Here is a 26028-nt window from a genome sequence, read left to right as displayed (position 1 = left end):
ATGCAATGGTCCTTAAGTTAATAAGCAACACAAATAAATACAATCTCTCCCAGTATCATGGTAGCATGGCAAAGCTATGTACCGCATTAGAGTTAAATCAATGTTGAAAAATCAGCCTGCAAATAGAACAAGTTTTGATATTTTCTTCTGACTTTTCTTCCTTTTAGCAAAATAGTAAGAATTGCCTTTGAAGGAGGACACAACTGAATGCAAGGGGAGGGAGAAGAAAGTGCTATTTCTGAATTAGTCCAATACATTTTCAAAAGTGGGAACACTTTGAAATCTTTACGTTTGGTAAACATCAGTTTTATTTTCAATTTTGCAAATTTAATGAAAATAAATAAGGCAAATGTTGTTTCCTAATCCAATATACATCTTATATAAATAATATACTTACATGTTATTTAATGTATTTGCAGTTGAAAATGACTGTTCCTTTCCATCACACTGAACACATAATGCTGCTTTCAGTAGTGAACCATTAGTATTTCTTTCCACTTAAAAAAGTACAAGAATATTAGTAATAATATTACTATATATACTATATTAAATGAGCAATGTATGAATACCATGTATATTTAAAAATAGTAAATCCAGAAAATTCAGTTGACAATGCTTAATACACAACTCCCAATTTGGAAATCTTGGTCATGATCTTCCCAGGAATTACCCCGAATGAAAAATTAACTGTGTAAATATGGAAGTGCTTTTCGCTCCTGTACAATCACTTATTTCTACTAGTTATTTTATAGAGAAAAAAAATCAACTTACATGTTTTTAAAAGGAAGTTTATATGTAATTATGTAGCCACAAAAGCTATGTTGTTAAGTTTCTCTCAACACTATTCTACGTTGCAACTTTCATCAAAGAGAAAAATGGTGTCATAACCTAACTTGCTGCAAAAATATAAATTCAGGGGAAGAACATATTTTCAGAGAAAATATTTTATTTTCAGTTTGGGAAAATAATAGAGTTCAGGAGAAGATTCTGAAAACCATTCAATCAAAGACACTGACCGCTTGAATAACACAGCAGGTTTGCTTTGCTGTAAAACTATCAGTGATTTCTAAATGAGATGTTTCATTTTAGCAAAGAAGTAAGAAAATAGCAATAAAATTTACATTCAGTTATTATTTGGAATAGTGGATCTGAAAAAAAAATGAACTGTTTTATTTTTAAAATACAAATTGGTAATATATAATTATATACCCTTTGTTCCTGGAATAAATAAAACGTAATTTTTCATCTGTTCACCGAACTAAAATGTTAAAATATATCTTACATATATCTTTCTATATAGATTTGCCTAGAAAAATAAACAAAAAATCATAAAATAACTTTATAAAATTCTTACCTAGAATCTCATTATTAGCGCATATACATTTTCCTTCTATAGTTAAGCCACTAGGACAAGTAATGCAATCCCATCCGTCTTGAGTAACTCCATTCTAAATGAAAGATTAAAATTATTTAAAACTCACTTTAAAGCTTGTAACGTAGAAAAAAAAACACAATTAATTTACCTACTTTTTAAAATAGAAATATTTTAGGTTTGAGTTTACCATGGTTTCTGCACATTTTTCACACGTAATAGATGGTCCACCTTTATCAAAAACTTTTTTGAACCCTGGTAGACATTCACATGATGTACCTGAAAAATACACAATACCTTGTTGTATTATCGTCTTCAAATTAAAGTATTTGCTTTAGTAAGGATATGATTGAAAGAGATCTCTAAAATTTCTCTACCTATGTTGCCTTCAAATGTTTTCTGGAATGTATTCTGGAAAAATATGAGCATAAATCATAAAGATAGCTTACTAGTATTCCAGGCCAATAAGATATGTCAACTACAGGTAGTCCTTGACTTACATTTAGTGACCATTCAAAGTTACAACAGCAGTGAAAAAAATGGACATGACCATTTTTCACATCTATGACTGCTGCAGTATCCCCCTGGTCATGTGATCAAAAATTGGATGCTTGACAACTGGTTCATATTTATGATGGTTACAATGTCCCAGGGTCATATGATGCTTTTGTGATTCTTCTGACAAGCAAAGTCAATCGGAAGCCACGTAACAACCATGTTATCACTTAACAACTGCAATGATTCACTTAACTGTGACAAGAAAGGTCATAAAATGGGGCAAAACTCAATTAACAAATGTCTCACTTAGCAACTTAATTTTTTGGCTCAATTGTGGTCGTAAGTTGAGGACTACCTGTATTTAAAAGACTCTCTAAAAGTTCTCTGTCCAGTGCACCATTTTTACGTTTATTATTATTTCTGTTTTCATTGCTTTTAAATTTTATGTTCATTGCTCAGAGAAGCAATTAAGAGGTGTATGACTATATAAATTAAAGAAATAAACAGTGATCATTTTTCTAAAGTAATCTTCATTTTTCCTGGTAGTATGTTAATTTGACAGTAGGTATTCTATAACAGGTTCCAATACTAGTCAAACCTGGAAAAAGAGGCAACCCTGAGATCCCAAAAATTCAGGGAACTGATTGAGTCAGATTTTGAAATATTCTTAACAAGGTGCCTTTAACGGGTTTCCACTGTCCTTCACTACTAGTGGGAATCCACTGTTATTGAGATGAATCAATAGATGGAAAGAGGATTAAGATTCTTCCCCTCTACCAAGATACCACTTTTATTTCCCACAGAAAAAATCTACAGTTTAATAGCAATTGGGAGAAGTTGCTTTCCTTTTACTTCCAAATATAATGCTCAAGATTAATGGAAGATAGGGCTTAAATATAACATTGTGTGAATGTGTAAATGTCCACCCACCAATCTGCAATCTCCAGAGCTAACTAAGGTTTGTCTGGCCACCATCCAGAGAGAAAGTGAGTCAGGATGGTTCTGGTAGACAGTGAAACTTTCACTTACTTCTCATTGTTCTCTATGTATTACAGCAATTTCAGCCTCTGAATGGCATAATAGCTGGCACTTGTCCAATAATCCCAGCGTTTAGCATTTCTCTGTCTGGACAGAGAATGACAGTACAAAAGATCTAGCTCCAGCAAAATATATGGCACTTGATGACTACTACTATTTACTCACTCACACCCTCAGCATGAAGCAAGAACTGGAGAACATCAGACTTGCTGTTCCTATTATGCAGGGTTTTGTCCTTTTATTAACAAGCCAATAGTTTACACATTTTAAAGCAATTTCATCATCTTGCTCAATTTCTCCCTGTGGTCATATGTATTCTTTTTCCTGGAGGTGATCCAATGACAAGGAGCAGCTACTCTTCCTGATCTGCCCATGAGTTACAAAATGTCCAAAAGGTGCTAGGTGACCAAGCACAGCTATTAATTATCTGGTCTTTTGGGGAAATAAATGGACATGCAATTCTACATGCACTATGTTCAAAGAGGTCCACTGCATTCAGCGCAACTTCTGAATGGACCTTTTCAAAAGCTCCACCTTCCCTCCCTCCGGCTGAACCTTTAGGTAGTAGTCTCACCCTGAACGCTTTGCTTCTGGAACTCCCCACAACGTCTGCAATCTAAGCTGGAGATATCGAAGTACTGAGCCCCAGTGCAGCTCTGTGGGTCGCGCAAGGGGAGAAAGAAGCCGCGGCCCGCGCTCAACGGGAGCATCAGCAGCGCCGCAGCAAACCACCGCCGCAGCGTCGCCATGGCTACTCAAGCTTCGACCCCGCTCATCTCATTGAGAACTCCCTGGTTGGAAAGGCGGGGTTTGAAACTCGAACTACGGTACGCCAAGAGGGTTAAAAAAAAAAATCGCAGGCGTACACAGCGTCACGTTCTCCGTGTCTATATTCCGTTAAAGTATCGAGAGATCCTGAGGCTCATTCAACGGAAGGTGGATGAGATTCAATTGTAAATGGAATTCTTGGGACTGAACATTACATTTCAATCATTTGATGAGTGAATAGCAGCCCATGAAAATCTGCATTTCTTGCTCCGTGTTGTTATTTTTTGTTGAATTTAAACAAAACATTGCATTTAAAAACCACTAATTGAGCATGCAATGCATATATTGATTGCTTTATTACCTATGAAATCTCAAATAGAAAGAAACATGGTTAGTATTAGGACATGATTGATATGATTAAATGGATGGTTACAAAAGTTTATTAAATTTAGCTTTCATTTTCACAGCTCTTTTTTGATGTAATAATCTTTGAGCAACACCCAAGTAATTTTAAACACTTTTATGTAAGAGATTATGTATGTACCTATTATGTACTTTGCAGTGTTTTGCAGTAACACATTTTGCAGGTAATGATTTTGAATCTATTTCTTAAGCTGCTACAACTGGCAAAATGAACAAAATCGATTTGTTGAAACAATACATACTTTTTAAAAAATATTTAAAAAATTATAAAAGTGCTTATTGTAATATAAATAAATTTAAATATAAAATTGTTTTCTAACCAGCTGGAAAACCCATAACTCCACACTTGGACACTGAAACCTCCAGATGAGTTGAATTCCATTATAATCATTCATTTCATAACTGTTCTGTTGGAAGTTAAAACCCACCCCTCTCCTAGGAAAATGAAATATTTTAGGATACACAAAGAAGGCAGAATATTTCTCCTAAAAAGGAAAGTAAAAACTCAGACACAGAAACTCAGACCCACCCCACCTTGGCTAATGGACCATTTACTCTGTACTGGGCCGGTCTATTTTACATAACAAAGATCTAGTCCAGGTAGAGCTATAATAGGAATTGCCCAAAGCCCTTTCATTGCATCATCATCCAGTAAGGCTCAACCAAGCCTGGGACTCAGGACAGCTTATAGAGTTGCCCCTGCATGGCCCCATGGGAGTTTGACAACCAATCAGAATACAAGCTTAAATTCAAATCCCAACAGAGGGCATAAAACCGCATCAGGATCTCTGCCCTTCTTCTCCTTCACCCAACATCTTGAAGCATGATCGTCCTTTTCACTTTGGAGCTCCAAGCCATGTGGTCCTGTCCACCATTAAACCATCTTTCCAAACAGCCTCCATGTTTTCAGTGTCTTTTTCCCCACTTGGAACTGAACCTAGAAGGATATTTCTTTCAACAGTTCAAAGTTACAATGGCATTGAAAATGTGATTTTTCACACTTTCAATTGTTGCATCATTGCCACAGTCACATGGTAAAAATTAGGGCATTTGGCAACTGGTATGTATTTATCATGGTTGCAGCATATAATGGCCCCAATTGTCATTTCTGACCTTCTCGGTCAGCTTCTGATAAGCAAAGTCAATGGGGAAAGCTGGGTTCGCTTAATGACTGCATGATTCACTTAACAGTTGCAGTGATTTGCTTAACAACCCTGTCAGAAAAGGTTGGAAAAATGGGGTGTGAATTGCCAAGAATAAGACATGACTGAATGGATAACATCATCACCACTGTCTATCTGTACCACAATACTATTCAAGTCTAAGCTCAAAAACATCAAGGAAATTATTTTTTTCATGCATATAAAATATAGAGAAGAATGCTGCATTAAAACGAGATAAAAATCAGTCACATGAAATCAATCTATTTTAAATCAAAGGTCTTTGGTTTTCACGATGATGGCATTATACACATCGTTATACTTGTATATTTATTTTTATTTATTTATTTTGATTTGTCAATCGCTTACAGTATAATAGGTATAAGTATATACATAGTTATGAATACATGAAATGGATACAAAAGAAAAATAAAAGAAACAATAGGACAGGGATGGTAGAAATGTTGGTGTGCTTATGCACACCCCCTACAGACCTCTTAGGAAAGGGGTGAGGTCAATAGTAGACAGTCTAAGGTTAAATTTTTTGGGCTTTGGGAAAGAAACCACAGAGTCAGGTAGAGTATTTCAGACATTGAGCACTCTGTTGCTGAAGTTGTATTTCCTGCAATCAAGTTTGGTGCTGTTAACCTTGAGTTTGTATCTATTGTGTGCTCTTGTGTTGTTATGGTTGAAGCTGAAGTATTCATTGACAGGTAAGTCATTACAATGTATGATTTTATATACCATACTTAGATCAGACCAAAGATGGTGTAATTCAAGGTTTTCTAGGTCTAGAATTTCAAGTCTGGTGGCATAAAGTATTCTACGAGTAGAGGAGTGGAGAACTCTTCTTGTGAAATATTTCTGGACTTTCTCAACTGTGCTAATATCAGATACGTAATGTGGGTTCCAGACTGATGAGCTGTATTTGAGTATTGGTCTAGCAAATGTTTTGTATGCTCTAGTTAGTAGTGTGATATTACCAGAGAAAAAGCTACGTAGGATTAGGTTAACAACTCTTAATGCCTTTTTGGCTATGTAGTTAAGTGGGCTCTAGCACTTAGATCATTAGAGATGAGTATTCCAAGGTCCTTTACAGAGCTTGGATCATCAACAAGGTCTTGACTATTCAACCTGTATTTATTTTCTGATTATTATTTTTTTGCCAATATGTAAGACAGAACATTTATTTGTTGAGATTTGAAGTTGCCATTTGTTTGACCATTCTGATACATAGTCAAGACCTTTTTGAAGGGTAGCAGTATTGTCTGTGGTATTGAACAGCTTTACATCATCAGCAAAGAGAACGCAGTTGCTCTTAATATGATCAGAGGTCATTTATGTAGAGTATGAAGAAAGTTGGTCCTAGAACACTGCCTTGGGGGACACCACTATTGACAGGTACAGAATTTGATAGGACACTCCCAATTTTGACCATTTGTTGCCTGTTTGACAGGAATGCTTCTATCCAGTTATGCAGTTGTCCAGAGATACCATAAGATTTTAGTTTTAGGAGTAGTTTGTCTTGTACCACTGAATCAAAGGCTTTACAGAAGTCCATGTAGATTGCGTCTATTGATTTGCCCTGGTCGAGTTGTGTAGTCCATGTTTTTGCAGTGTAAGAGTTGCAGATTACATGATAGGCTTTTTTTGAAACCAAATTGCTTATTGGAGAGTAGGTTGTTTGTCTCTAAGTGGAGGATAATGGATTGGTTAATAACTGATTCCATGACTTTACAGGTGACGCAGCATAAGGAGATTGGTCTGTAATTTTCAACTAGGCTGAGGTCTCCCTTTTTGAAGATGTGGATGACCGTCTTGTGACCATAGGTTAGGCAAGGAGCTGGTCCTGAAATATTTTTCAATTATGCTTAGAGGTTCTGCTATGGCAGTGGATAGCTTTTTTAAGAAGTAGGCACATATTTCGTCCGGTCCAATAGATAAGAGATGGTTTTAGATTGCGTAGTGCTTTTAGAGATGGTTTTAGATTGCATATAAATAGCTCATTTAAAAAAATCTGAGTTTGTATTAAAGAAAACTCTAGGAGGCCAAATAGGCATTATATTTTATTTTTATTTATTTTATTTGTCAATTACTTACAAGATAATAGGTATAAGTATAAACGTGAGTAAGAATACAGGAAATAGGTACAAATAAATGGGGACAATAGGACAGGGAAGGGAGGCACGATGGTGCACTTATGTACGCCCCTTACAGACCTCTTTGGAATGGGGTGAGGTCAATAGTGGATAGTTTGAGGTTGAAGGAGTGGGGGTGTAACAAGTGTCAGGTAGTCCATTGCAGGTATTGACCACTCTGTCGCTGAAGTTGTACTTTCTGCAATCAAGTTTGGAGCGGTTAAATTTCCGAGTCCCGTGCAAAACGCTGTTCTATATGCCATCGGATTGCTAACAAAATTAGCAACCTTTCACACCTCCCTCCCTTTCTCTCCTTTACAAAACTTGTGTTCGATTTTTTTTAACACGCGTGGGGGAAAAAAATGGCACTGCCTGGCACCGGAAACCGAGTGCTTGACTACATTTTGAGCTTCCGGGGCATGGCGCGTGCGTTTTTCAAGTGCCACACTGAGCCTGCGCGCGGAAAGTCGCGCCCAATGGTTTTGCTGAGGTGGGACGCGGATAGCTGGAGCGGAAGCGCGGCTGCCATTTTGTATTATTGCAGATCGGTGTTTTCTCGCTTCGGGAGGTCGAAGCGGGGGACGCACCGTAATTTTTGAGAGGGCGAGACGCCCGCAGCCGCTTTCCTGACGGACGCCTGGAGCGATTGGCGCGCCCGAGAGCAGAGGGAAAGAGGCTGCGGCCTTTGCCGCATAATCTGTTGACAGCAAGCGCGCGTTTCTGCTCTTCTTTCCCGCGGAAAATTACGGAGCTGAAGCTCTTTCGAGGCCTCCTTCGACTCCCAGGGGCCTGGTTAGTAAAAATGAAAGGCGAGCGGGTCATTCTTAACGGGTGTGTGTATGTGTGCGTATGTTTGTTGGGGTTGCTGGCTTTCGACGGTAGCGTCTAAAGCCGCACTTTGCATCCCGTGTTCTCGTCGTGCTCTGAACTGAGAGGCCGACTGAGGCCTGCAAGTGGGTAACGGTTAAATAGTAAATGGGTGGCAAAAAGCGTTTGGGCGCTGCCCGGGGGCAGCTCCTGCTGCGGGGACGGTGATGCCGAGGCGTTTGCTGTTCAGTGTTTTGATAAAATATCGAGGCGTTTAAACAATTCGCCGAAAGCGAATGCTTTCCCTGTTTAGGACGGGGATGGAAGGAAAGACTGATTGCTTGGTGTGCTTGGAAATGGTCGCTCTGGTTCTGCGTCGGAAGGTCGTTTCGGGATCGAACACGCTACGGAAGGCCTCGTAGTTCTTCTTGCGTTTTCGTTCGCTGGTTTAAGGGCACTTTTCCTGAGAACATCGGATCGTTCCGAACGTTTTCCCGAGGAAGTGAGTTGGATGATATTAGAAACTGAATGTCTATATAGACGCTGTACAAGATGAAAAAACTCCGGAGTCGCAGCTCGTTTCACCGACTGATTTCCATCAGGATGCGTATTTCTGATCTCAGTCAACCTATCTTTGGAAAAGAATGGGTATTGATAATTGCTAGAGAGAAGACATGCTTTTTCACTCCACCCGGTCTTTTTGCAATGTATTTTTCTACCAGGATTATAATCGCGGAAGTCATGCATCGTATGTCAGAGTTCTACACTCTGCATTCTCTAGGAGGAATAAATCTTTGCCACGACCTTCCTGGGAAAAGAGTTCTTCAACCAGGCACTACTCCACCAGCAGTCATTGAATGGATAGGAATGAATGAGCCTGTTTTAACAGGAATCAGTGCTTGCTTGCTCAAATTCACATATGGATTACACAAGAATAAAATGCAGAGTATATACTTTTAACTGCAGAAACATAAAAAAGCCATTTCATCTGATATTCATTCTCTATATGGAATTGTGTGATATGTACTGGTCCGTAGAGAGTTGGAGGTGTAATTTTTTTTCTTTTTTGCATGTGGTTACACTATTCAGTTGGTTTTTAGGTGTTTTAAAGCTTAAAGGGACAATAGGATCCCATTTTATCTGCTCAAAAATAAGTTGTCCTGAAATACTGAACTCCTTGTTTGATGTTTTTTCTCCTCTTACCAGATTAATGTATATGTGTTTTGGTTTACTTGGCAATCAGGAATTGAAATTTTAATAATGGTTTTACTTCAGTTGGGATTCCTGAAGGCTTTTTCGTTGCCCGGTAGACCTTTTGAAAATAAAGGACAGGCTATAATGCTCTCTTTCTTTGTTGAATCTCTTTGTTTATTTTTCACTTGTCTTTAGGGGAAAAATTGAGCTGCCCAATGTTAGCAACGGTTCTAGCTTAGCTAGCTAGCTAGCATTGCACAAAGCTATAAATTGTGACGTAAGCTTTTTGAACAAGTTGTTGTTCATGTCCCTAGATTAGTTGCCTAGATTGTTTTCAGTGAAATATAGAAACTATATGGATTGGACCTTACAAATTATATAAGGTCTTTAAAAAGAAAGGTGGATGTGCCATACATTTGTAGGATTTGGAAAAAGTTTGATTCTAAGCATAGTGACAGATATGAATGTTCAGTATATTTTATAGTTGCATATAGTCTTAAAACTTTTTTGCACATCAGATATCTGATTTGGGTTCTGGTATCAAAGACCTATTATAATATCAAATACATGGAAGGAAATATGTTCAATTTAATATTCTAAAGAATATTAAATTGAACATATTTCCTTCCATGTATTTGATATTGTAATAGGTCTTTGATACTGAAACTGCAGTACTGTGTACATTTGTAAATGGACTTTGATAAGCTTAGTGGGACCTTATGTCTCTAAGTATATAGGTTTATATTGTAGTTTTTCTGTTTCCTTTTTCTGGAACTGGTGAAATATGGATATTACAAGTGCTGTATAAATCTATTGCTACATATGGACATTACATGTGTATTTCTATCTTTGCAAGGTACTTATCTTCTAAATTCAAAGTTATTCTAACATACTGGATTCCTCTGGATTCGTATAGGCACAGAAAATATTATGGGGAAATTGGTATATCATCAATATGTTTTCCTGGAATTTCTGAAGTTGGGTATGTTTCATTAATTTGGTCACTTATTCAATTTTTGATGAACTTTCCGCTATGTTTTTTAAAAGAAAAAGCATGTTAGAAGAAATGGACACTTATCATTTTTATGTGGAACTTTCAAGGACTGAGGACATTGAGGAAAAGGATATTTTTAAATCAGATTTTTTTTACCTCTCAAGATTTTGAAGATCAATCTCATATCTCTGGCATCAGTTTAAGTAGAGAGCATAATGAACCTCTCAAAACATGTGAAAAACAAGATATACATATGAAATTCACAAATCCTATTTTTTTGGTACATCTCTGCAATACAAAAGGAACAGAGCAACTTATTTTTTATTTCTTACTGGGTGGTTAATGTACACCATGGTTCTGGATATGCCACTGAATGTGGCATAAAATGTAAATCTGCTTCTTGGCCATTAATTTTGTTTCATTTTCTTTCCACAGTTGATTTCACAGCCTTAATCAGGCCTTCCAAGAAGAACCAGGTAAGCTTCTGAAAGCTTGATGTTTGTATTGTCAGATTTGATGGCTTTTTTTTCCCAAGCTGATGACTGCAAAGGAAGATGTGCAGTTGGCTGTCTAATCATAGGAAAGAATAAACATGGAGTAAAAGATTACTGAATTTAATTCTTTATGAGATGAGCCGGCCTGACAGAAAATGCTTAAACTTCATTATTGCTTGGAAGTGATATGACATCTTTTTGATCAAAGTAATTCAGGATGTCAGATAATGGAAAACTTTTCTTTTACTGGATTTTATAAGAAGCTGTGAAGCTTTCATCATAGATTTTATGAATGACATTGGTGCTTTTATGATTGGTAATATTATTGTGAACTGTACACTTATTTAGACTGGCCGGTATTTATAAACATTCAGATTAAATTAGGTTGTATGATTTGAAATGTAGGCATTCTTTCAATAATGGCAGAATTTTTGTTTTAAGTGGTGTAGGATAGGCCTAGCGTTCTTCCAATATATTAAAGGCTTGTTATGTATGCCTTTTTGTCCACAGGTGATTATTGCTGTGGGTTGAGCTCAAAATGGCTGTAGTCATCCGTTTACAGGGACTTCCTCTTGTTGCGGGTTCTGGAGATATTCGTCGCTTCTTCTCAGGATTGAATATTCCTGATGGAGGTGTACATATTATTGGAGGAGAAAAGGGGGAAGCTTTTATTATATTTGCAACGGATGAAGATGCCAGACGAGCAATGAGCTATTCAGGAGGATTTATCAAGGATTCACGTATACAGTTCTTTCTTAGTAGCAAGGCAGAAATGCAGAGCATAATCGAAATTAATAGGAAAAAATTTGATCGTGGTGGAAGAGGACGAGGATCTAGGCGGACAGGTCCTAATAATTCAGGAACATCTGATGTTGGCAACCTTTCAAATATAGTTCAAGTCATTAAAAAGGGAATTGGTAAATCTAGCCATGATTCCAGAGTTCCTTTGGAGGATGAGTTTCATTCTAGTGGCTCTCGAAACAGTAATATAAATATTTCAGAATCGATTTTTAACCAGCCTAGAAAAGAAATGTCTAAATCTGATAGATTATATTTATTCATACGTGGTATGCCTTATTCTTCAACAGAAGACGATGTGTTCAATTTCTTTTCTGGATTACAAGTGGAGAAGGTACTTATGTTAAAAACCAATGGTCAAATAAATGGAGATGGTTTGGTCAAATTTGCTACATTAAGTGATGCCATGAAAGGACTGCAACGGGATAGGAATTATATGGGTGAACGGTTTATAGAAGTACGTCCCTCCAGTGAGGGAACATGGATTAAGTATGGTGGTAGAATAGATGAGAAGATAAATGATGCTTTCCACTTTCAACATAATTTGAATACAGGACATAGTTTTTCAAACACAGAACATCCAAAAAAAGAGCCAAGCTATTTGTCTTCAAGGAAACGTACCCGATCCAAAACTCCACCACGTAGAGTAGTATCACAGGTTAATTCAAGGTCTCCTTCATGGAGGATTACAGAACGCAGCTATTCAAAATCTCCTTCACAAAGGGTTGTGGCACATGCATTTTCAAGATCTCCTCCAAGGGATATGGCACACACTGGTTCAAGATCTCCACGGAGGGTCATGGCACGTAATGGTTCAAAGTCACCACCACGGAGGGTCATGGAACCTATCCATTCACATTCTCCAAGGAGGATCACAGCAAGTACCCATTCAAGGTCTCCAAGGAAGGTTAAAACCCACTCTCATTCACCTTTCTCTGCTCCAAACCAACCCCATTCACCCCAGAGCAAGGAATATTACATACATCTTAAAAATCTGTCTGCTGCTATTGAAAAGAAGGACTTGCGGGCATTTTTTGAGGAGCTAACTTTAGCGAACAAAGACATTACTTTTCTAAAATCTCATGATAATGAGGCAAGAAACAAGGATGCAGTTATTACACTCAGATCAGAAGAAGCATATACAGCAGCACTGAGTTATCACAAGCTTGATCTTTTTGGACGACTAGTTTACATTTTCCCTGTTTCAAAAAGAAGAGTGCAAGAATTAATTGGATCTTCTGAAGTTAAAAGATCACCAGGACATCGCCACGTAAAGGATAAAAATAATCAAGATGGCTACTTTGGCTCAAAGACATGTGTATATGTAAGAAATTTTCCATTTGATGTGACAAAAGTTGAAGTACAAAAATTCTTTGCAGGATTTAACATTGATGACAATGACATTTATTTGCTTTATGATGACAAAGGAGTTGGACTGGGAGAAGCACTAGTTAAATTCAGAACAGAAAATCAGGCCCGAAAAGCTGAAAGCTTAAATCGCCGGTGCTTTTTGGGGACAGAGGTACTCTTAAGATGTATACCCGAGGAGCAAATGCAAGAGTTTGGTATTAATATTTCATCAGCATCTAATGAAAAGATGCAAGGGTATCACCATAGTCGTGAAAGAGATGAAAACTTTTATTCTGTTGATTCAGAAGGACCCTCTGTGCAAGAAGGTGACTATGGATGCCTGTCTGATGATTTTATCTGCTCATCTGAGAGAGGTCCTCCCCAATTTAAAGAATTTGGTGATGGTATTCCTGGAAATTTTTCCGATAGACGCTTTGTGCCCGATTCTAACTTTGGTGGTGGCTCAGATTCTGTAACATTCATCAAATTAAGAAATATACCATTTCGAGCTTCTCCTAATGAAATTCTGGATTTTTTCCATGGCTATAAAATTATACCAGAATCTCTTTCTGTTCAGCACAATGAATATGGAATGTTTTCTGGTGAAGCAATCATTGCTTTAATAAATTACAAAGAGGCAGAGGCTGCTATTAATGAACTAAACGAAAGGCCAATTGGCCAGCGCAAAGTTAGATTAACTTTGGTATAGGTGAAAATGAGGTAGAATAAATATACAGTATTATTTCATTATAATTCACAATTTTTTACTTGGAAAATAAACCATTAAGTTTAATTTTAAAATTGCAACATTTTTAATTGCTTTTTTAAAAAAATGGATCAACCTCATAGTTCTGCCAAGTTATCTTTAAAATATGCATAGCTGAATTACAACATTTGACATGTACTTCATCCGTCTGCTGCATGTATATTTGCAGTTTATCTAAATATGGTTTGATGTAAAACATTGTATTTTCAGAGTTGTTCAAAAGCATAGGTTGTGTCACCCTTGTATATATTAAATCCATAGGATTCTTGTCCATTGTTAATTTTCAGTGATAGCTTAAATGGTTTTGTTATTGTCAGTTAGACTTTCTTTTAAAATAAAAGTACATGCACTGAAGTATGTGGACGAGTCATTGATGCATTTTTTATTCATAGCAGTAATATAAAACTTACTAGAATTGCAAGATATTTGGCATATGTGAACATAAGTAATGATTTTATAAATTTTTATAGGAACAGGTACAATTTAAAATATTGTATAGCCTAAATAATGCAGCCTACTGTGATATCTGTATACCCCTACAATTTTGTTTCATGCTTAGATTTTCTATTAATTTGGCAATAGTATTATCCTTGGGTAGAAAAAGCCTTAATACATTCTTTTAAATGTTTTAGGGTTAGGGTTAAAAAGGAAATGACAGCTAAAAAGTATCCAGTATTTAAAACAACTTCAGAAACATTTTCAAGTTGATCTACATGCATTATAAGGACATTTTTACTTGGGTACTTGTAGCTGCAGCATCATTTTAACATGATTACTTTGGCTTTGTATGCATTAGGCAAATCTTTCTCAACTGTTTGTCTTCCAAATATACTGGACTACAATTCTCTTCAAATTTAGTCTATTTGGCTTGGGAATTAAACATAATCTGGAGGGTATCAATCAGATTGTGAAAGGCAATCTTGAATACTTACATATGGGATGTCAGGATGACACTCCTCAATCAAATCTTATTTCATATACCACTGAGTAATTACATTTTTCTCTTAAAGATAGTGTTTGACATGGATAAAAGTCAACATATCTTCGTGGTATTTATTACTTTAATTAGCTGAGCTACAGAAATAATTTTCAAGTATGACTAGTAAAGAAAACTGCTTTTTTTGAGTATGGTTATGTAGTTTATCATATATTGATTTGCAAGGTCAATCATTGTATTCCAGGATAATATCTTGGCATTATTGTACAGTGTAAATTGATCTTTAGTTACTGAAGTAAAGAGATTATGGTTCAGTTTTAGATTTTTGCACATCTGCATTTTAATTAGTTGATGGAAGTTAAATGCTTATTCTCTTTGGTTTCAAACTTAGCGTTTTGTATAGTTTAAAAATGTGCTATGGACTTCAGTTTCAGAATCACTAAGACCAGATATAAATACTTAATGTGAGAAGCATTTTTTATTTCTAAAAATATAACCTACAATAGAATGGATGTTAGAATGTCGCTGATACATAATTAAAGCATTAATTCTGATTATAAAATAAAAAATCCCATTTTTCTTCTAAAGTCACGTGTGAATTTTGACTAAAAACTTAAAGCTGTACCATAAAATGCTGAAAGGTAAATATTTAATACTGACTCACACTTCTGTTGCAAATCAAATATAATTCAGTTAAACACCAAAGACTAGATTCTGGGGAATTCTAATTCTGAATCTGGCTAAGGATGGGCAGAGAAAATTATATTCAAGCTTCACTGACAGTTCTCCAGTTACATGGCATGCTGGAAGATAGGACTGGAAGTAATGATCAAGATCTTTCTGACATAACTTGTTCTCAGCTTACAACCATTTGTTTAGTGACTGTTCAAGGTTTAACTGTGCTAAAAAGTGACATGACTAGTTTTCATTGCAGCATCCCCATTGACACATGGTCAAATTTGTGCACTTGGCATGTATTTATGATAGTTACACTGACCCGGGATAATGTAATCACCATTTATAACCTTTCCAGCCAGCTCCCAACAAAGTCAGTGGAGGAAGCCAGATTTGCTTAATGATTGGATGCAACAACTGTGGAAAAAAATAAAGAGACAGAACTTAATAATTGTCTTGTTTACCAACAGAATTTTGGGCTCAATTGTAGTTATAAGTTGAGAGCTATCTCTACTTTTTTAGAATTATAGCACTGTGTACAGGTCAAAGCAAATTTAGGTATTCTGACAGTGGATGGATTCTATAATACATCAAATAAATTTCTGAAGGTCACTTTTATTTGGTTACAAGGGATGGCTGCTTATATTGTTTTAATAAATATGAACATACACATCATTCCCGTTAGTAGATAATCAATGGGAATATCTTTTGAAAAGCAAAGAACCCAGGAAAGTTGGTGAATCCTTTCAGGTTATTGTCATAATTGACACCACTTTTTATCTCATTTTAGCAACTTTTTATACATATATGAGATCATAAGGAGGTCAAAAAGCCCCTTAATGCATTTTTGTGGTAATTTTAATGGCTGACCTTACGGTGTCTTAACATGAAATGTAAATACAATAAGTATTTTTAATCTGAGGAATGTTTTGTTGTAGCAAAAGCTATCTTTCCTCCTTGGTGGTTTCTAATTCTTCATCTTCCTCCTCTTCTTCCTCCTCCTCTTCCTTAAGGCGATTCCTAGCAATCTGCTACCAAAGAACATAAGTTGTTTGAGAACCAACTGAAAAGCATTCATTGGAGAAAGAAAAACATTTTTGTAAAGTATTTTTTGTATGTAAGGATTCATTGTTCTCAGACTATCCTACACACCAACTATCCTTTTGAGTTACATTTTAATGGCTTCCAAATGGAAGTATTTTCAGACACATTTTCTAAAATGAACAAATACATATAAGATGCAAAAATATATTGGCACATATGTTTTTAAATTTAAAAATATGCTTTTCATCAAAAACATGTATATTGTATTTTATATGCAGCTGAATTACAAATGCTAGCCTCAGTATTTGAAAATGGTACTAAAAAGCCCCTTAAAACAAGTTCCACTATTCTAAGATTTTCATAAATGTTTTACACATCTGAGCATGTGTATTCGCTGTTAGATATAAAATGTTTTATAAATTCATTTTTAACTTTACTGAAGTGGCAAGTAAAGTGAGCATTGAAACAATTTGATATCCAAAGGCTATATTAAAACATTTGCAGCACTTAATAATAAAAACATTCAAAATATTTTTCTACCTGAACTATTCCAGTACAAGTTCTGGAAGAACCAGTTCTTTCAAGGGGAGATTTAGAATTTGCACGAACAATATCCAATCGGGTTTGATGTTCTGGTGGATAAAGTGAACTCCGAAACACCTGTTAATAAAACTTAATGTTGATAGTGAGATTTGGAATGCATGCAACTATTCTGAGGCACACTATTTCTCAGGAAGTTATGATTACCTAAGTACTATGCTGATTTAAGTGATAGAAACATCACTTCAACGCATAATTTCTTGGAATACTCCCAGTAACATTTTTATCTGAACAGTGGTGTAAATCATAGTAAGGATTTTAGGATGCATTGTTAATGGCTGCAAAGAGAGTAAGTTAATATCACCTCATCTCTTCTGTTACCAGAGATGAACATCAATCCAAAATCTGGATATTGGTTAATATGTGCAGGTGAAGCAGGTGAGCTTGTATAATTGAAGTTTCCTTTTCTCTTCAGTACTGAAGAGAAAAGCTAGAAATCTATTTTTAGAAAGTCATTTGGTTTTAAATTATTAAAAGGAATTAAAGAAGCTTGGGCTGAATTTATGTTGCGTGTGCCTGGTTTGTTATATCCCAATTTCTAGATGCAGAAGAATTTTTGCAAATTAGGTTAAAAAGGCTTATTTACTTTTGCCTTCCATGTTGCAAAAAATCTTTTGAAGTACTAGCAGCTGGCTAACACTTAAATCAGCAAAAATTATTTCAACACATTCCTTCTCATACAATTTAGGGAAGCACATTACACTTTTAAAGTTAAAATTAGGAAGAGACAGTAAGTATAAATCTCCCTCTTATCCATTACTTCCTACCACTAAATCTACTTTGAATAAGATAAATTTAATAAATTGCATCTCTTATTTATGGAAGAATGAACAAGAATGGGAAACCTTTCTGTTGCTTATTCAATCTAATTTTTTGTTTGCTTTCAAATATATACAGACTAGAACTATTCCTTAATTGAGATTTTTGTTTATGCTGAATAGAAGCATATACATTTTTAAATACATTCCATTATCCAATAAAATATTATTTAAAGAAATTATTTTGGAACAGCTAACTTTTAAAACTAATATGCTACAAAACCAACTGACTACAGCTTTATCAAAGATGCATTTGGTCTCTTACCTCCAAATCTTCATTCTCATCAATATTTTGTATATTTTGGAATGCAGCAGTATAAATTTCTAAGGCTTTTCCATGAAATAACATTTCAATTGTAATGAATTCTGAAAGTATGTTCTAAAAATAAAGGGTAGGATATTATATATACCTTTATCTCTTGACAGGTGTGGCAATAATTGAACTGCCACTATAAAAACTAGAAAATTTCACTATGCTTGAAAAAAAAAAGTTCAATTTACTGTTTGTAATAGTTTTTGTGTAATTGGTATAGGCTGACTTAGTATCTGCCTAGAAGAAATCAGTGCAGCCACATTTTATTCCTGACCAGTTGACTAGTATATTTGTTCTTTCCTGACTTCAACTGGGAAAAGTTCTACACTTTCTTGTTTGAAGGTTTCTTATATGAAATGTAACAGCACGGACCATCTGAGCATTGTTTTTTTCCACTCATCTTAGTACCTAGCTCAGTCCTAAGTTCCAATTTCATTTATTTATTAAAGAAACTGTCTATTCCTTAGAATTAATACATTTTAATGTTTATTCAAATACTAATTGACTACAATTCTGTAATTTTAGTATGATCAATTTCAGTAATAAATCTGAGCAGTGTTTTTCATAAATGAGATATTTTAACAAAAGCAGCAATTTACCTGGGCGCAATTGTCTCTGACATGCACTATGAGTGTTTAAAAACTGCCACTTTGAATTATTTAGTGAACAACATTTGAATTCTGTTGCTAAATTTGAACATGCCAATTTTAAAAATAAAACCAGGAATTATATCCTTTCTAGGGTCCTCACATGAAGGCTAACAAACTTGGGTCACTCATTTTCAAGTTCATTAAATGTGTGGAGAGATTTGTTCCCATTTCAGAAAGAGTCTGCTTAACCCCACTATCTGTATCGTTTTGTACTAGAACTACATACCTACCTTAATATCTTTTATTTTTTGTTTTTCAAAATTGTCAATTGTTTCCTCCAACTGCCGACTTGTTCTAGTTGCATCCAGAGACGCTCGCTGTAATTCACTTTCAGCCTTAAAAAATAAAATGATTTTTTTCCTACAACAGATGTTTTCCAATGTTCTATTTAAAAATTATTACATAAACCTCCTGAGAAAGCATACTGCTGTATCTATAGTCCCTAGATAGGATACTCTAAATAAATCATGTATTTTCCCACAATTTGGAAAGTGCTACAAAGCTTATAGAAAATACAACTTGAAAAATGTTTCATTGGTGTTTTAGATATGGTAAGTGTGAAAGATGCTGCAGACAGCAGTGATTGCAAAAATCTATCTAGTGGACCCACACTAGTATATTGTCACATATATTCAGAACTAGCACAATTGGAAAGGTGGTGAATATCTAGCTCGGATGTAGGATGAGCCTGATAAATGTTTGGAAACCAACCCACAAGCTTGGAGAATGAACCTTCACCCTCACAATTAGAAAAGCTTGATTTCTTAGATTACATATGTTCTATCATTAAACAGTCAAACTGATCTAGGAACAGTCTTTTTAAAACAGTAATCTTTTTAGCTCTTTTCTGAGCATTAAAAATACCCATTAACTGTAAGTCCCTACTGGAAGTGGGGCTCAGTGTTTTTCCCATGGACCTGCTGTAGCTTTAGGATCCTTAGGAAAATGTTTCTAAAGATTTCTAAGATGTAGATGGGAAAATGTTTCCATTTTTCTCACCTGTAACTTAGAACTATTTACTGGAAACATTTGCAATACATTTTCTGATAAAGCACTATTCTTTCAATCTTTCATTCCTAACACTTCATTTAAAGATTTTATGGACATTAAGCTGATTTGCTGTAGTTTTTAACTTTAGGAGTAATATCTTTCTTAGTATTTTGAGTTTATTTAATGTTTAATTATTTTTATTTATACTACAGATACCCCATCTTTATATCCTTAGGAAAGAAAATAATAAAAAATAAAAGTTAAAATACCACCAGAACATTTAAATCTAGATTGTGCCCATGCGAAGAATGAGCCACTGGAACTGACATCATAAGCTGTTTACTCCTAACCCTGGTCATCCTAATCAGTTTTATTTACAAATATTACATTAGGACGTAAATAATTATATTTTTTAAAATATGACCAAATTGTAATAGGAAGATCTACAGCAGTTTGGATCTCTTGTGTATGTAATTAAATTAGCTATGCAATGTTTTATGCCAATACTAGTCATTTTAATTTTAAAAAATCAATTTAGCCAGCTAATTTACGAATTTTAATTATGTATATTAGTCAGAAAACATGCGATCAAACACTCTTGCCTTCTAAAGAAAGAGATCTTTAACCCCTCTATGTGAAAGTATAGAGGAGCAAAAAATTAAGCGTCTGTTCTGCTGAGACTGAATAGTAGAACTGGAGACGGTGGCCCGGAAGGGGTGTGTCTTCAATTTTTCAATTCAGTCTACAGCCAAACAGCTGAATACATCCCATGCATGGATCCTGACAAAACCATTCTGGAGAATCTACTACTACTGATGTTAGTATATGTAGGTATATATAACTTATTTTTATCTTATTGGTGGAACAATTATAAATATGAAAAAGCATAATTATAAAAACAATAGAAGACTCACCTGTGACTGAAGGTGTTAATAAAGGAATATGTCCTAAATTATAGAAAATAACCAGCAGTATTTCTGATATTTAAACAATTCTTTCTGTATAACAACTCCTAGTTTATCAGACAGAAATTATTGATGGCTTTTGGTTTTTTAGTAAATCTTGAAACTAACAAATTAGGGAGCAAAGAAAGAATCCCTTAAGAAGGTAATTACTTTTAATTGCTGGATAATCAATGTAGCTGCTTGTCAACTAAGGAATTTTAGGAAAACATTTTACATTCTAAGAAACTGTATTTACATGTACCAATCTTTTTCAACAGTTTAACTATTGCACATAAAGTTTTAAATAAGTATGTGTGCAAAGGATACAATAATGTGTCGATCAGATGGATTTCGTTGACGGGTCCTCTCCAGTTGAGATAACTGTTTTGCTTCTCTGTTCTTTGCTGTTAAAGTTGCTTTGAGATCCTCCTGCAAACATATTTTAGGCATTTCAAAAACTATATTTTTTAAAAAAGAGGTTTCTAATTTAAATTTTTATGGAATTCTAAAGCATTTGTTTAGGCTATTGATTAAATGATAACGAGAGGTTGAGGCTATTGCTTTAAGATATAGATATATTTTCCCAATTTGTTAGAATTGCTTTAGGATGGACTAGGTAAGTTTTGCTTTTCCAGCATCTTGTTTTCCAAGGTCTTGGGCAACAGATGAGGAAAACAGCCATTTATCATAACTGGATCTTCAGCTACTGCTATCTAGAGCAGGGGTGAACAATTTTTCCAAGGAGCCACATGAGAAACTGGGACTGTTATGGAGGGCCACCCCCCGCCCCATGTTGCCAGCACTTTGCCTCCCTGCTGCCAATGACCAGACAGGGACAACCAAAGGGGCTAGCTGTGGCCTATGGGCCATAAAATGCCTAGTCTGATTTAGAGGCCTATTGCTTCTGATCTGGAAAGTACTAACACATGAATTTCATGTGAGATTATCCCACTTTAAGGTAACTGAAATTGAATAGCTGCTGCAATTTATAGGAACAAATTTTGTAAGAAAGCATTTACTGAACTTATTCCACCCAGGTCTTGATTTAATAAGACAAAATATGAATAAGCCTTTTTACTCATGAATGCAGCTCCAACCCCCTCTTTGTTATGCAATCAAACTAGCAAGTCTATGTAATCTATTTTTCCAAGATTCCTATACAACGGTATATAACAGAAAATACTGAAATATTAAATCTTTTTTGATTTAATATTCAGTATATATGTAGGTTTGGATGAACAAATATGCATGCTTCCTGTGTTAAATGTATTTCTATGTAAATATAAGCTTTTGAATTTCAAGGTTTTCCTGTATATTGTCAGTTTTCAATATCCAAACATAGAGAATTTTAATTACATGGCCTTTTATAGATTTTAGGATTTGATTATTTGAATTAAGAAAGACTAGAAACACCAGGTTCTCAGAGAAGTACAGGTAGGCCTCGGTTTACAACTGTTCATTTAATGACCCATCAGTTACTACACTGAAAAAAGTATCTTACAACCATTTTTCACACTTATGACCATTACAGGATCCCCATGGTCACGATCAAAATTCTGACACTTGGCAAATGACTCATATTTGTAATAGTTGCAGTATCCCAGAGTCATGTTACCATTTTTTGTGACCTAACAAGCGAAGTCAATGGGGGAAAGCCAGATTCACTTAACAGCCATGTCATTATTTAACTGTGGCAAGAAAGGTCATAAAATGGGGCAAAATTCACTTAACAAATGTCTCACTAAACAACAGAAATTTTGGGCTCAATTGTGATCGTAAGTTGAGGACTACCTGTACCTTAAACATGAAAAAGTCTGTCACATACTCTCTTAAGTTTTATGATGGTCCCATAACATTTCAGAGGTTCAACAACTTTAGCTTCAAGTCTTTCTACCTATAAAAAGAGGGCATGATGAATCATTCTAGAATTTTTCATTGCATAAATTCCCATTACTTTCAGTGAATCTGAAATATAGAAAACAATCAAGAAGGAAATAGAGGAAAAAATCTTTGTTCTGAAATTAATATTTAATAAATATTTATTAGCATACTCATCATTTAGTTTAAAATACAATTATTAATTTTCTAGTCATCTTTTAAAGTGAAAGATTACATTCAAACACAACTTAAAGCCTTACTAGAGTATCTTCTTAATATACACAAAGCCTTACTATGGTATTTTCTTAATATACTAAAAAAGGATTTTAATTCTCTCTGAAAATTTATTCTGGAATGAAATCAGGGACTACATCAGAAATTCCCAAAAGATTGAAAGTTCTGTTTATGGGTAAGTTACACTGTGTGGTATTAGATTCCAATGGCCCTAATTGTAATTCATTTATTATGGTCATAACATGCAAACTCTCGAAATTTGAGTACTGACATAAGAAAACGCATGAAAGTAAATTTATACCTCTGCCTGGCGATAATCCTGAAGCTTGGAAAACTCATCTGCAAAATTTTTCAATCCAAGCTTTAAATTTGGTGTTTCTGTAGCTGCATAAGCATGTATCTCATTTACTAAAAGGTCTGCTTTGTCTCGTAGCCTGGCAGTTTTTCGTACATATGCTGCAAATATTTGGCACAATTCACCAAAATGTTTTTCCACATTTGAAACAGCTTCCCGTATTTGCCTGGTCTGGTTATCCCTATTTTAAAAAGAAGAGTTAAGTTAATAAAGGCAAAGGACAGTGTTCAGAATTATAAACACATCCAACAATACCAGCAAGCTTTCAACAGATTATTGGGGGAAGCAACATTTGTTAGACCCAAGCGTCCATTAAATCTGAATAGAAAATTGAACCTATATAGATAAATCTTGACTTATGATCACCTTAGGTGACTAGATGGGAAATAAGACTCAGCCTACAGACTGCAATTGCCCTCTGTATGCCAGTCACTTCTGCTGACTGACCTGCTTCCCACTGCCCTTTGGGATTCTCCAGGCTTCAACTGGCTCCCAAACAGGCTATTCAGCAGGTAAGGGAGCTTAAAGCTGGTTAGCAGAACAGTATTTCTTGTGAGACTTTTTAAAAAAACGAGGTTCTGTTTGTGGAGCTTCCTTAAAAATCAACCACCTACACTTTTGCTAGAAACACCATTTGCTGGAATAGATAGAATATAGGCTATGGAATTATATACTACATTTTCCTATCCTTCCCAAAAGTATTTTAAGACAGGATTCGGCAATAGGCCTGGTGTTTATGTGTTTATGCAGGCCCTGGTTTGGTTTAGTTTATTGATTTAATCTGGACTGACTGTGAGGCGTTTTTAACTCTTTTTATTGTTTTGTATCTATAAGCTGCCCTAGGTGGAGGAGAGTTTCTGGCTATAATAAATGCAAATAAGTTATACCTACATGAAAGCAACTGCTCTTAGGAAAAGCAACTCATTTGTCGAACATGTCATACAGAATACATAATACTTCTCTGCAGCAGGCAGGTATATATAAAAGGCAAAGGACACAATCCCCTTTGCTTATCACATTGTTTTGCTAAGGAAAACCTAACGACCATATGTGACCGGTTTACTGAGGTCCTGTCCTAAAGACAAACGACTCATCTCGCAATGTATGGGAAGGGCAGAGCAAGGCGGCTTTCAGTTCACTGGTCAAAAATCGACCGCAACGGCTTTTGTGCCCAGGGAAAGAAGCCGTGGAGCTCGAATGGGGGGACGCGGCTGCTTCCCTCACCGGGCGTGGCCCAGAAGGCGAGTCCCCGAGCGCGCTGCCACGCCCGAGATGGACCCGGTGGGGAGGGGGCTGGGAAAGAAGGAGCGAGCGCTATCTCTGAGGGCCTCAGGCGCCTCATTCCTTTTCGTTCAGGATCAGAGCGAGGATGCCGAGACAGTCTCCAGCGTTTCCCGCCAAAATCCCAAGTCAGGGATGGGGAACTATGGCCCTTTTAGGACTTGTGGACTTCAACTCCCAGAAGCCCTGAGCCACCATGTCCTGGCTCAGGAATTCTGGGAGTTGAAGTCCACAAGTCCTAAAAGGGCCATAGTTCCCCATCCCTGTCCTAAAGCATGCGCTGGACTACCGTTTCCATATGCCCTGATCAAGATGAGGACGGGTGCTTTTAAGTTGACAGGCCTTTTCTTCCGGAAGCCAAACCCAAACCTTCCTCTTCTTCAACGGGACGGATCGGCCTTCGCCGTACCCGGACAACGCTTCCCTCCATTCCGGGGCGAGCACCCCCCCGCGCCAGGGAGCGTGGCACCCGAGCGGGCTCCTCCAGATCGGAAGCCTCTCTTGCCCCTCCGCGACCCGTTACCTGGCGTCCAGCCCCCTGCCCAGCATCAACATGGCGATCGCGACCGGCCGCGGCTCCAGCAGACGGTTGAGAGAAAGTGGATGGGGTGCGCATGCGCTTCGCTTCTCTCCGGTTGCCCTGGAAGCCAAGCACCGCCCACCGGCGGCTGATGCGATGCTGCTCTTTGCTTTTCCAAAGAATGGGAGATTGGAGGCGTTCGAGCCATCCATGTCGCTCCTTGATGAAATGTTATTTGCATTTCTGGATAACCCATCTCCGATGCACTAAATCAGCGGTTCCCTAGGTGGCAGTAAAATGATAGAAAAACTCTTTACTTCCCTCTGATCCCTCTGATCTCTCTCTCTCTCTCTCTTTGCAGCTTAGATATGGCAGCCTTATATTTTGGGGTTTTCCCAGGGAAACCTGGTGGGGAGTCCAGCCTCATTTCCCCTGTCAATTCAAACTCCCTCATACTGTGGGAAAATGGAGAAAAATGCCATTTATTTTCAACTTCTGCAGGAATGACTGCTTCCTAGTAAACGTGTGAATGAAGGAATGGCAAAGGAGGCCATGATAAAGGTAGCCAAGGTTTTTGCTAGGTATGATATTCGGTGACTTATATGACCAGTAATTTAACTGTTTGCAGTCACAGTGGCCTTAGAATGGGTGCTTTACCAACACTTCCAGTTATTGTAAAATATTGCGCCACCTTGGTCATATGCCTGCATTTCTGGCGCTTGTCAGCCTGTAGTTACAACCCATTGCAAAGTGCCTTACAATTGTGATTTCCGCTTGCAAACTGCTGGCTTCCTCAGAAAATCAGTTCAGTGGGAAAGGTGATGAGAGGAGGGGATGTTGGATTTTAAGGGCTGTTTCCCCAGCAGGCTGAGGGATTACTCCTCTCCTTACAGAGAGGGAAATTCTATGAAAAGAGCTGTGGTGGAGCAGTGCTTACAATGCAGTATTGCAGGCTAATTTTGCCAACAGCCAGCAATTCAATTCTTACT

General features: G+C 36.4%; 3 protein-coding genes across 4 annotated transcripts in view; 1 reads left to right on the top strand and 2 right to left on the bottom strand.

The window, feature by feature from the left end:
• Positions 1-3727, bottom strand: part of TMEM67 (transmembrane protein 67) — a 37469-nt gene extending 33742 nt beyond the window's left edge. The window contains exons 1-4 of the mRNA XM_026705970.2: positions 3483-3727; positions 1563-1651; positions 1355-1448; positions 398-497 (exon numbers count right to left, since the gene is read on the bottom strand). Of these exons, the coding sequence (XP_026561755.2) occupies positions 398-497; positions 1355-1448; positions 1563-1651; positions 3483-3657 (458 nt within the window). The 5' untranslated portion in view covers positions 3658-3727. The remainder of the gene's footprint in view (positions 1-397; positions 498-1354; positions 1449-1562; positions 1652-3482) is intronic.
• A 4129-nt stretch (positions 3728-7856) lies between these two features.
• RBM12B (RNA binding motif protein 12B) lies at positions 7857-14154 on the top strand. Of its 2 annotated transcripts, XM_026705974.2 has the most exons (3): positions 7857-8189; positions 10828-10868; positions 11397-14154. In XM_026705974.2, exon 3 carries the CDS (start codon positions 11425-11427, stop codon positions 13741-13743), a length of 2319 nt encoding a protein of 772 aa, XP_026561759.1. In that variant the 5' UTR covers positions 7857-8189; positions 10828-10868; positions 11397-11424; the 3' UTR covers positions 13744-14154. The 2 variants fall into 2 exon arrangements, with proteins under 2 accessions (XP_026561759.1, XP_026561761.1); XM_026705976.2 differs by having other exon boundaries at positions 7869-10868.
• A 1042-nt stretch (positions 14155-15196) lies between these two features.
• On the bottom strand, positions 15197-25134 carry CIBAR1 (CBY1 interacting BAR domain containing 1). The gene is made up of 8 exons (XM_087931514.1): positions 25043-25134; positions 23185-23419; positions 22597-22665; positions 21099-21200; positions 19068-19172; positions 18140-18253; positions 16997-17116; positions 15197-16443 (listed from the first exon to the last, which is right to left on the bottom strand). The coding sequence occupies exons 1-8, from the start codon at positions 25072-25074 to the stop codon at positions 16357-16359; spliced, it is 864 nt and encodes a 287-aa protein (XP_087787640.1). The 5' UTR covers positions 25075-25134; the 3' UTR covers positions 15197-16356.
• Positions 25135-26028: the final 894 nt, after the last annotated feature.

This window comes from Pseudonaja textilis, chromosome 3, assembly GCF_049901715.1.
Source record: "Pseudonaja textilis isolate UNSWEBS1 chromosome 3, rPseTex1.2, whole genome shotgun sequence".
Lineage (NCBI taxonomy): Eukaryota > Metazoa > Chordata > Lepidosauria > Squamata > Elapidae > Pseudonaja > Pseudonaja textilis.
The sequence above is the reverse complement of the archived record's forward strand: the minus strand, read 5'-3'. Positions and strand labels throughout refer to the sequence as shown.